The 12,087-nt window shown below is 34.0% G+C and overlaps 1 protein-coding gene across 5 annotated transcripts in view; it reads right to left on the bottom strand.

The window, feature by feature from the left end:
* LOC125164584 (disintegrin and metalloproteinase domain-containing protein 18-like) overlaps positions 1-12,087 on the bottom strand; it is a 153,579-nt gene that overhangs the window by 54,386 nt on the left and 87,106 nt on the right. For all 5 annotated transcript variants that reach the window (XM_047857406.1, XM_047857408.1, XM_047857407.1 and 2 more), the window contains one exon: positions 8,107-8,296. In XM_047857406.1, the coding sequence (XP_047713362.1) occupies positions 8,107-8,296 (190 nt within the window). The remainder of the gene's footprint in view (positions 1-8,106; positions 8,297-12,087) is intronic.

Genomic DNA, 12,087 nt, shown 5'->3' with positions numbered 1-12,087 from the left:
ATCTATAAAGAGCTCACCAAACTCCACACCCAAAAAACAAATAACCCAGTGAAGAAATGGGCAGAAAACATGAATAGACACTTCTCTAAAGAAGACATCCGGATGGCCAACAGGCACATGAAAAGATGTTCAGCGTCGCTCCTTATCAGGGAAATACAAATCAAAACCACACTCAGGTATCACCTCACGCCAGTCAGAGTGGCCAAAATGAACAAATCAGGAGACTATAGATGCTGGCGATGATGTGGAGAAACGGGAACCCTCTTGCACTGTTGGTGGGAATGCAAATTGGTGCAGCTGCTCTGGAAAGCAGTGTGGAGATTCCTCAGAAAATTGAAAATAGACCTACCCTATGACCCAGCAATAGCACTGCTAGGAATTTATCCAAGGGATACAGGAGTACTGATGCATAGGGCCACTTGTACCCCAATGTTCATAGCAGCACTCTCAACAATAGCCAAATTATGGAAAGAGCCTAAATGTCCATCAACTGATGAATGGATAAAGAAATTGTGGTTTATATACACAATGGAATATTACGTGGCAATGAGAAAAAATGAAATATGGCCTTTTGTAGCAACGTGGATGGAACTGGAGAGTGTGATGCTAAGTGAAATAAGCCATACAGAGAAAGACAGATACCATATGGTTTCACTCTTATGTGGATCCTGAGAAACTTAACAGGAACCCATGGGGGAGGGGAAGGAAAAAGAAAAACAAAAAGAGGTTAGAATGGGAGAGAGCCAAAGCATAAGAGACTGTTAAAAACTGAGAACAAACTTAGGGTTGATGGGGGGTGGGAGAGAGGGGAGGGTGGGTGATGGGTATTGAGGAGGGCACCTTTTGGGATGAGCACTGGGTGTTGTATGGAAACCAATTTGTCAATAAGTTTCATAAAAAAAATAAATAAAATAGTACTGGAAGTCTTAGCCTCAGCAATCAGACAATAAGAAGAAATAAAGAAATAAGAGGCATCCAAATTATCAAGGAAGAAGTCAAAATTTCAGTATTCACAGATGATATAACACCCTATGTAGAAAACCCCCCCCAAAAAAAAATTGCTTAAACTAATATATGAATTCCAGGATATAAAATGAATGTACAGAATTTGATTGCTTTTCTATACACCAATAATGAAGCAGCAGAAAAAGAAATCAAGGAATTGATCACACTTACAATTACACCAAAACAATTTGATACCTAGGGAAAAAAATGTAACCAAAGAGGTGAAAGGTTTGTACTCTAAAAACTATAGAACACTTATAAAATAAATTGAGGAGAATACAAAGAAATGGAAAAGCATTCCATGCCCATGGAGTGGAAGAAGAAACATTGTTAAACGTTTCTTCTACTCAAAGCAATCTACACATTTAATGCAATCCCTATCAAAATATCACCAGCATTTTTGCATAACTAGAAGAAACAATTCTAAAATTTGTATGGAACCACAAAAGACTCTGAGTAGCCAAAGAAAAACAAAACTGGAGTCATCACAATTCCAGATTTCAACCTATATTACAAAGCTGTAGTCATCAAGACAGTATTATACTGGCACAAAAGCAGACATATAGATCAATGTAATGGCATAGAAAACCCATAAATTGACCCACAGCTATACAGTCAACTGATATTTGACAAAGCAGGAAATAATATCCAATGGAAAAAAAAGTCTCTTCAACAAATGGTGTTGGGAAAACTGGATGGTAACATGGAGAAGAATGAAACTGGACCATTTTCTTACAACATACACAAAAATAAATTCAAAATGGATAAAAGACCTAAATGTGAGACAAGAAACCATCAAAACCTTAGAGAACACAGGTAGCAACCTCTTTGACCTCAGCCAGAGCAATTTCTTCCTAGACACACCATAGGAGGCAAGGGAAATGAAAGCGAAAGTGAACTACTGACTTCATCAAGATAAAAAGCTTCTCCATAGCAAAGGAAACAATCAACGAAGCTAAAATGCAGCTTACAGAAGGGAGAAGATATTTTCAAAGAACATGTCTGATCAAAGGTTAGTATCCAAAACCTATAAAGAACTTATCAAACTCAACACCCAAAAAACAAATAACCCCAGTTAAGAAATGAAGATATGAATAGACACTTCTCCAAAGAAGATATCCAAATGGCTAACAGACACAAGAAAAGATGCTCAACATCACACATCATTAGGGAAATAGTAATGAAAACCACAACGAGATATCACCTCACACCTGTCAGAATGGCTAAAATTGGCAACACAAGAAACCACAGGTGTTGGTGAGGATACAGAAAAAGGGGAACCCTCTTGTACTCTTGGGAATGCAACCTGGTGTAGTCATCCTGAAGAACAGCATGGGGATTCCTCGAAAAGTTAAAAATAGAACTATCCTACCATCCAGCAATTGCACTGTAGGTATTTGCCCAAAAGGTAAAAATTACAGATTGAAAAGAGTACATTCACCTCAACGCATATAGCACCATTATCAAAAATAGCCAAGCTATGGAGACAGCCCAAATGTCCATCAACTGATGAATGGATAAAGAAGTGGTATATATATAATGGAATATTACCCAGCCATCAAAAAGAATGAAATCTTGCCATTTGTAATGACATGGATGGAGCTAGAGTATATTATGCTAAATGAAATAAGTCAGAGAAAGACAAATACCAATAATTTCACTCATATGTGGAAATAAAGTAACAAAACATATGAACATGGGGGGGTAGAAAGAGGGAAACAAACTATGAGAGACTCTTAAAGTTATAGAATAAACTGAGGGTTGAGGGAGGGAGGTGGGTCGGGGATGGGCTGGATGGGTAATGGGTATTAAGGAGGGCACTTGTTATGATGAACACTGAGTGTTGTATGTAATTGATAAATCACTGAATTCTACTCCCGAAACCATTATTGCACTCACTGTATGTCAACTCACTAGAATTTAATTAAAAATTTGAAAGAAAAAAACATAAAATATGGGGAGCAAAATTTAGTTTTGGAATGTATTCAGATTTAAGCTGCTATACATAGGAGGATAGATGTAAAACTCATGGTTATCACAAGACAAAAATTTATAGTAAATACACAAAGAAAATGAGAAAGAAATGTAAACATAACACTTAAGAAATTCATCAAAACACAGAGGCAAGAAAAGAGGAAGAAAAGACACAAGCTACAATAACAGCCAGAAAACAATGAACAAAATGGAAATAAGCACATATGCATCAATATTTACTTTATTTGTAAATGGACTAAATATTTAATCAAAACAGAGAGTGGCTGAATGGATAAAATAACAAAACACATCTATATATTGCCTATGTGGCACTTACTTTAGAAGCAAGGACACATGCATACTGAAAATGAAGGAATAGAAAAAGACAGCTCATGCAAATGGAAACAAGAAGAAAGTTGGTATAGCTACATTCATATCAGACAAATAGACTTTTGTTATTTTTTAATTTTAATTCCAGTGTTGTTAACATACAGTGTTATATTAGTTTCATTTGTACAACATAGTGATTCAACAGTACCATATATTACTCAGTGCTCATCAAGATAAGTATAAGACAAATAGACTTTTAAACAAAGACTACTAATAAAAGACAAAAAGAGACACTATATAATGACAAAAGTGTCAATCAAGCAAGAAGACATATAAACATATATGCACCCAATATGCACCAAAAAAACATGAAGCAAGTGTTAATAGAACTAAAAGGAGAAATTGACAGAAATACAATAAGAGTATGACACTTTAACATCCCACTAAAATCAATGAATAGATCAAGACAAAGAATAAAAAAGGAAACTTTAGCATTAAACATTATATAGACCAGATGGACTTAATAGATACATAGAGAATATTCCATCCAAAAGGAGAATAAACATTTTTCTCAAGTGCATATGCAATATTCTTTAGGATAGATCACATGTTATGCCATGAAATAAGACTCAATAAAGTCAAGAAGATTGAAATCATATTAAGCATCTGTTCTGGCCATAATGGTATGAAACCAGAAATCAATCACAAGAAGAAAACTGGAAAAAAACACAAATACATGGAGATTAAACAACATGATACTTTAAAATTTTAAAAATCCCAATAAACAAATAATTACAGAAATACTGCTTACCAAAATGTATGGGATGGTGCCAAAACAGTTATAAGAGGGAAGTTTACAGCAATACAGGCTACCATAAGAAACAAGAGAAATCTCAAACAATTTAGCTTTACACATAAAGGAACTAGAAAAAGAAGAACAAATGAAGGCTGAAGTTAGTAGAAGGAAGGAAATAATAGAGATCAGAGCTAAAATAAATGAGCTAGAGACTAAAATGACAATAGAAAATATTAATCAAACTAAGAGCTAGTTCTCTGGAAAGATAAACAAAATTGGCTAATATTTAGTTAGACTCACCAAGAAAAAAAGAGCGTTCTTGTGTAGATGAAATCAGATATGAAAGAGAAGTTACAATTCCTATCACAGAAATACAAAGGATCATAAAAGACTACTAGGACCAATTTTACACCAATATATTGGACAGCCTAGAGAAAATGTATAAATTCTTAGAAACTTATAATCTGTCAACAGTGAATCATAAATAAATAGAAAATCTGAGTATCAGTTACAAGTAAGAAATTTGTTCAGTTAAAAAAAAAATACCATCAGCAAACAGAAGTTCAGGACCAAACGTCTTCACTGGTAAATTCTATCAAACATTCAAAGAAGATTTAATACCTATCCTTTTCAAACTCTTCCAAAATTGTATAGGAAACACTTCCAAATTCAGTTTATAAGGCCAAAATTATCCTGATCCTAAAACTCGACAAAAACACAAGAAAAGAAATTTGTGGGCCAATAGCCCTGATGAACATAGGTGCAAAAATCCTCAATAAAATGTTGGCAAACTGAATTCAACAAAACATTAAAAGGATTATATAACATGATCAAAGTGGGATTTATTCCAGTGATGTAGGGATGGTTCACCATCTACAAATCAGTTAGCATGATATACCAAATTAACAAAAGAAAAATAATATAATCATCTTAATAGATGCAGAAAAAGAATTTGATAAAATTCATCATTCATTTATGATAAATAAAACTCCCAACAGAGTATCTATAGACGGTACATACTTCAACTTAATAAATTTCATATATTACAAACCTACAGCTAATACACTCAATGATGAAAAGCTGAAAGTTTTACCTCTAAGATCAAGAACAAGACAAGAATGCACACTCTCCCCACTTTCAGTCAACACAGTTTTGGAAGTCCTAGCCACGGCAATTAGATAACAAAAAACAAAAGACATTCAAAGTGGAAAGGAAGAAGTAAAACTATTTGTAGATGACATGATATTATATATAGAAAATCCTAAAGACTTCACTACAAAACTGTTAGAACTAATAAAGGAATTCAGTAAGGTTACTAGATAAAAAAACCAACATAAAAAACCTGTTGCATTTCTACATGCAACTATCGGAAAGAGAAATTTAAAAATCCCATTGACAATTGCATCAGAAAGAATAAAATACCTAGGGATAAATTTAATCAAGGAGGTGAAAGTCCTATACATTAAAAACTACAGTTTCGTTGATAAATGAAATTGAAGACACAAATAAATGGAAAGATATTCAGGGCTCATGCAGTAGAATAATTAATATTGTTAAAATATCAATACTGCCCAAAGCAATCTGTAGATTAAATTCAATCCCTATCAAAACTCCAAAGGCATTCATCACCAAAATGGAAACAAAAACAACTCTAAATTTGTATGGAACCACAATGACACTGAACAGACAAAGCAATTCTAAAAAAGAAGGACAAGGCTGGAGATACCACGTTTTCTATTTTCAAACTAGACTAAAGAGCTACCACAACTAAAACAGTGTGGTACTGGAATCAAAATAGGCGTATAAACCAATGGAACAGCATAGGGAGCTCAGAAATACAACCGGGTATATGTTGTCAATTAATTTACAAAGGAGACAAAAATATAAAATAGGAAAGTACAGTGTCTTCAAGAAGATATTGGGAAAACTGGACAGCTACATGAAAAAGAATAAAACTGGACTGCCATCTTAACATGCATAAGGATTAAATCAAAATATATTAAAGACTTGAATGTAATATTTGAAACCATAAAATTTCTAGAAGGAAACATAGGTGGTAAGCTCCTTGACACAGTCTTAAAGATTTTATTTGGAATCTGACAGCAAAGGAAAGAGAAAGAAAAGTAAAAATGAACATGGGACTACATAAAACTAAAAAGGTTTTGCACAGTGAAAACAAAAATGCAACCTATTGTAAAAACATATTTTCAAATCATATATACAATAAAGGGCTCATACCCAAAATATATAAAGAATTCATGCAACTCAATAACAGAAAAACAATCCAATTAAAGAATGAACAAACGATTGAAGACATTTTTCCAAAAAAGATATACAAATAGCCAAAGGGGACATGAAAAGAGGCTCAACATCACTACTCATCAGAGAAATACAAATCAAGACTACAACGAGGCATCACCTTACAATTGTCAGAATGGCTAGAATCAAAAAGACAAGAAATAACGAGTGCTGGTGAAGCTGTGGGGAAAAGGGATATCTTGTGCACTGTTGGGAATATAAATTGGTGTATCCCTTATGAAAAATAGTATGGAGTTTCCTCAAAATATTAAAAAATAGAACAACCATATGATCCATCAATTCCACTACTGGATATCTATCTGAAGAAAATAAAAAACTTTAATTCAAAAAGATATGTGCAGCCTCTATTCACTGCAGCATTATTAACAATACCCAAGATATGGAAGCAACCCAAATGTCCTTCCATAAATGAGTGGATAAAGAAGATGTGGTGTATATATATATATATATATATATATACAATGAAATACTAGTTAACCACAAAAAAAGAAGGAAATATTGATATTTGTGATAACATGGATGAAAGTTAAGGGTATCATGCAAGTGAAATAATTCAGAGATAGAAAGACAAATACCATATGATTTCATCTGTATATGGAATCTAAAAACAACAACAACAACAACAACAACAACAACAGCTAAAAACAAAACAAAGCAAAACAAAAAACCCGAAACAATCAAAATAAAACTCAGACTTACAGGCACAGAACAGATTGGTCATTGTCAGAGGAGAAGGGATTGAGTAGAGCAAAAGAGATGAAGGAGATTAAAAAGTACAAGCATAGAGGTATGAAATAAGTCTTAGGGATATAATACACAGCATGAGGAATATAGTAAAAAATGTATTAACACTGTAGGTGACAGATGATAACTAGACTTATTGTGGTGATTATTTCACAATGTGTACAATGTCTAATTATTATGTTGTACACCGGAAACTAATAAAGAATTTATGTCAAATATACCTCAATAAAAATAAATGAACATAAAGCATAAAAAAAATTGGCTAATTGATTCACCTTTACAAGGTTTCATTTTATTTTTCATTAAGCACGTAAGTTTGTTATTTACATGTAGCACACTGATGCATAATTGCTGCTTTAAATCTTAGTTGCCTTATATTTTCTGGAATGTGTGCACTTGTATTTCCAAATTGAGTAATAGCCTCTGAGCCATTTTTGGTCTCCCATTATTTTATGACTATATGAGTACAAATGCTCATATGTATGTATATGTGCATATGGACATAAACTTGTACACCACTATAACTATGCTTCCCTGGTACAGACTTAATTTGGTTCTTTCAAACTTCTCATACTTATACTTTGACCATACATGTAAAAAAATGGTTTAGCAGGAAACATTGAAAACTCAGAATTTTATGACTAAAAGTTGTTAGAATTCAGAGATATAGTAAAAAAAAATCACCTGTCAGTTTAGTGGAATGTGTGCTTACATATATATTTTTTCATATAAGGATCAATAACAAGTTGTAACTTCCAAAAAGCAAAGTTATTGGATAACCAAGGCCTAGTTTAATTATCTTTTCAATATTGTATGGGAAGTAAGTTGCAGCACCAGGTTCAAATCCATTCAATATACTGTGATAGTAATCATGGAATATAGTATTTGATAATTATGTAATTTAACACAGCTAAATAGAAATGAACATATTTTGTTACCATTTGTGCCCCACAAACAGTGCCATCAGCAACATAGGAATAATCTCTTTCATCTGATTTCACTGATGACCCAGTGGCTATAGATATGCATACATGCCCTTGAATGTATGAATAAACTGCAGGTTGAACATCATTTTTATAAGTATTCTTATGTGGCCAAACACAAGCTAATTTTCCACAGAGAACATCCCTGAAATGAAAAGCAGAAAATTCCTTATCATTTTGTCTTTTAATGATACCATGTTCCAAATAAATATTGTATTACATGATTGACAACATAAATATTATTTAATTGATGGTATAAAAATTTGCCAGAAAAAAATGACAAGATAACATTATCCTTTGGTGACCACCAACTGAATGCAATCTTATTGATTAGCACTGGAGCCGAATTGAATACTGTATGCTGAACACAAATTTGTAGTCATGACTTCATTTCCTATTTCAGAACTCAACTTTTTGTCTAGCCTCCAGTTGACCTAGAGCACTTATCATATTTTACCATATTCATTAGGAAAATTCATCACCTGCCTCCACTTTGATATAGCTTAGCCAGTCTGGTCATTGGTTACCCAACATTTCCTGAAAGCAGCTGATTGCATTTATTAACTCTATGTATGTACCTTTTGAACCCCTTCTGTTTATTTCCATCATCCCTGGTATGAACCTTAGTCAATACATCTCTATAGTATACAGACTCTTCATGCTAATTCTTCCAGTAGTTCTGGACTTCTCTCTTGAGAATTAAGGAACTTTGAGATCCCTTTGTGCCACAAGCATTCCAAACATTATCCCATGAACAGTTTATTTAGCCAGATGTACTCATGACCCAGTATGGAATACACTGCAGGTGCACGACCTGTCAAGATGCCAAATACTACGTTGTATGTGCTTGCTGTTATCAGACAAATTGCAAAAACAAAAGAGGCTTGAGCCAGGAGACCAGTGCTTTGCCTCCTGGAGAGTAACCTATCCCTGAGTAGAATACTGGCTTCTCTAAGACTTACAATATCCCTAGACTATGCCCTAAAAAGTAATCTATGTCACTTCTTGCTCTTGGAATCACTCAAATCTATCATTTCTCATTTTCATTGGAAACAACTATTCTTAACTTTGATATAATCTTGCCAAGCATGCCATTATTACTTCTTCAAAAGTGTTCCCTTAGAAATTTTTATTCATTTTTCCTGAAAGACCATTTTGGGTTCTTTAATATAACAGGGATTAGTTTCATGGTACGAGGTGAAGATTCAAGTGAAGTTGAGAGCCAAAATCTAAATCTCTTTTCAAGCTTTTCTCCTTTCCAGCCTAATGTGTCTATCTTAGATGTAGATACTTCTTTTGGTTGTGGTTCCACTCTCTTTCCATGGAATATATCTTAAACCAGCTTTGCACATAGTAGGTCTGTTTCTAGTTTGGCCATTGAGTACAGACACTTCCTCCACAATCTATTCTCTCAAAATTTGCATTTATGGCTGAATTCTTGGGACTAACAGGCTCTTCTTTTCTGGAAAGGAATCACAGTTGTCTTAGCACAGATGAATTGTGCTAATGAATTCCAGTCTCATCTAGTGATTTTATTTCAGGAAAATATATGTATTATAATTTCAGATGAAATATGGATAAGTCATGCTTGCTAGAGTTTCACAGTTTCTTCCATCTTTTTTGTTCATATTTTCACAAATAATCTTACTTAGATGAAGTGCAGCCAACATGCCTTCTTGTCAACAGGGAAAGAGATTTAAGCATGTCTGTTTACCACCACCTCCTATTTTTGTTGGCATCCACTGTGGTGTAACTCAGCCTGATCATTGCTGCTCTGTAATGGTATTTAACATGGTGTGACTCATAATATCTTGTCTTTTAGAGATTATACAGGGTCTCCTTCTGAGATCTCCCCTCATCAGTATTCACTTTGTGATTCCAGACATAGTCTTTTAATTCTGCATCTTCTACATGTCATACTTTGAAGAGAGACAGGGCCTAAAGGTGCGTGGTCGAGAGACTTACAAAGCAGGGGGCTAAGACTCTCCAGGAGGCGAATCACTGGTCTCCTGGCTCAAGCCTCTTTTATTTTTGCAATTTGTCTGATAACAGCAAGCACATACAAGATAGTATTTGGCATCTTGACAGGTCGTGCACCTGCAGTGTATTCCATACTGGGTCATGAGTACATCTGGCACCAGATAAAACATTCTTATCCCTGGCCTGGTGCCCGTTTTATGTCCTTCTGGAGAGAACATGCAGTCCCAGTGGCTTTCCACCTGGGAATGGAACTGCTCTCACTTCCTTGCTGCTCCGTCCCTTTCCTTCCGAACATTCTTACGGTGCCTCCGGCTTCTTGTTCTCCAACAATACTTATTGTATAGTAAACTCATGTGGATGCAAAGTGGTGGATACTATCCTAGTCCCACCCAACTAGACACTTTCTTCAGATACTTATAATCTTCATAATGGAACCAAGTCTTTTTATAAGTATGCTGAGTGTGATGCTTACCAAAGGATTTCACATTTTTTTCTAACTGCGTCTTTGGAGGTTAAGGAAAATCCTGCTTCTCCTTGGATCACATGACCCTATCTTAATGTTTTTTATATTTTCTCTTTTCATATTAGTCCTTGAATTTGGATCTGTAAATATTTTTAAGCCACTTTAAGTTATAATTAACACATACCAAGCTATACATATTTAATGTACCCAACGTGATGAATTTGGGGATAAGCACATACTCAATGAGTCCATCAGCACCATCAAGGACATAAACATATCCACCACTTCCTAAAGTCTCCTCCTGCCTATGTATATAATAATAATATTAATAATAATATAAATAATTTATTATATTATTTTAAAATATTTTGTGGTAAGAATGCTTATTATATGTACTACCACTTAGCAAATTTTAAGTATACAATACCATATTTTTAGTTATAGTAGCTATGTTGTGTAGTATGTCTCCAGACTTATTTATGTTACTATACTTTTTCAGTTTTATTGGGGGTATAATTGACTAATAAAATTGTAAGACAGTTAAAGTGTGCAAAGTGGTGAATTGATATGTGTACATATTGTGAAAGAATTCTCCCCATTGACTTAATTAGCGCATTCATCATTTCATATGTTTATCCTTTTTGTATGTATCTGAGAACATTTAAGTTCTACTCTCTTAGCAAATTTCAATTATACAATACAATGTTATTAACTGTGGTCACCATATTACATTAGATACTTGGACCTTTATTCATCTTAAAACTGAAAACTTGGTACCCTTTTACTAACATTTCTGTATTTGTCACTCGCAACTATTTTTATACTCTCTGTTTTTATGAGTTTAACTTTTTTCTTATTCCACAAATAAGTGATACGGTTTAGTATGTGTCTTTCTTTGTCTGGCTCATGTCACGCAGCATAGAGCTGGTCAGGTGCATCCAAGTTGCCACAAATGACAGGACTTTTTTCTTTTTTAAAGCTTAACAATATTCCATTGGATACATAGCACTTTTTTGAATCCATTTATCTATTGCTGGACATGTAGATTGTTTTCATATCTTGCTTGTTGTGAATAGTGCTATAATTAAATATCCTCAAGATACTGATCTAATTTCTTTTGGCTATTCAGCTATATGTGAGATTGCTAGAACATGTGATGGTCCTATTTTTAATTTCCTGAGGAAACTCCAAACTATTTTTCATACTGGCTGTACCAGTTTACATTGCCATAAACACTATATGAGGGCTGCCTTTTCTCCACATCTTTGCCAGCATTTGTTATCTATTATCTTTTTATAATAGCCATCCTAACAGATATGATTTGGTATCTTATGGTTTTGATATGCATTTCCTTGATGATTCGTGATGCTGAGCACCTTCTCATGTACCTGTTGGCCATGTGTATATGACCCTTGGAAAAATGTCTGTTCAAGTCCACTAAAAAAATATTTTCTTGCTATTGAGTTGTAAGATTTCTTGTGTATTTTAGATAA

This window comes from Prionailurus viverrinus, chromosome B1, assembly GCF_022837055.1.
Source record: "Prionailurus viverrinus isolate Anna chromosome B1, UM_Priviv_1.0, whole genome shotgun sequence".
NCBI classification, from domain to species: domain Eukaryota; kingdom Metazoa; phylum Chordata; class Mammalia; order Carnivora; family Felidae; genus Prionailurus; species Prionailurus viverrinus.
Note: the sequence above shows the minus strand (reverse complement) of the source record. Positions and strands in the feature narration are given on the sequence as shown.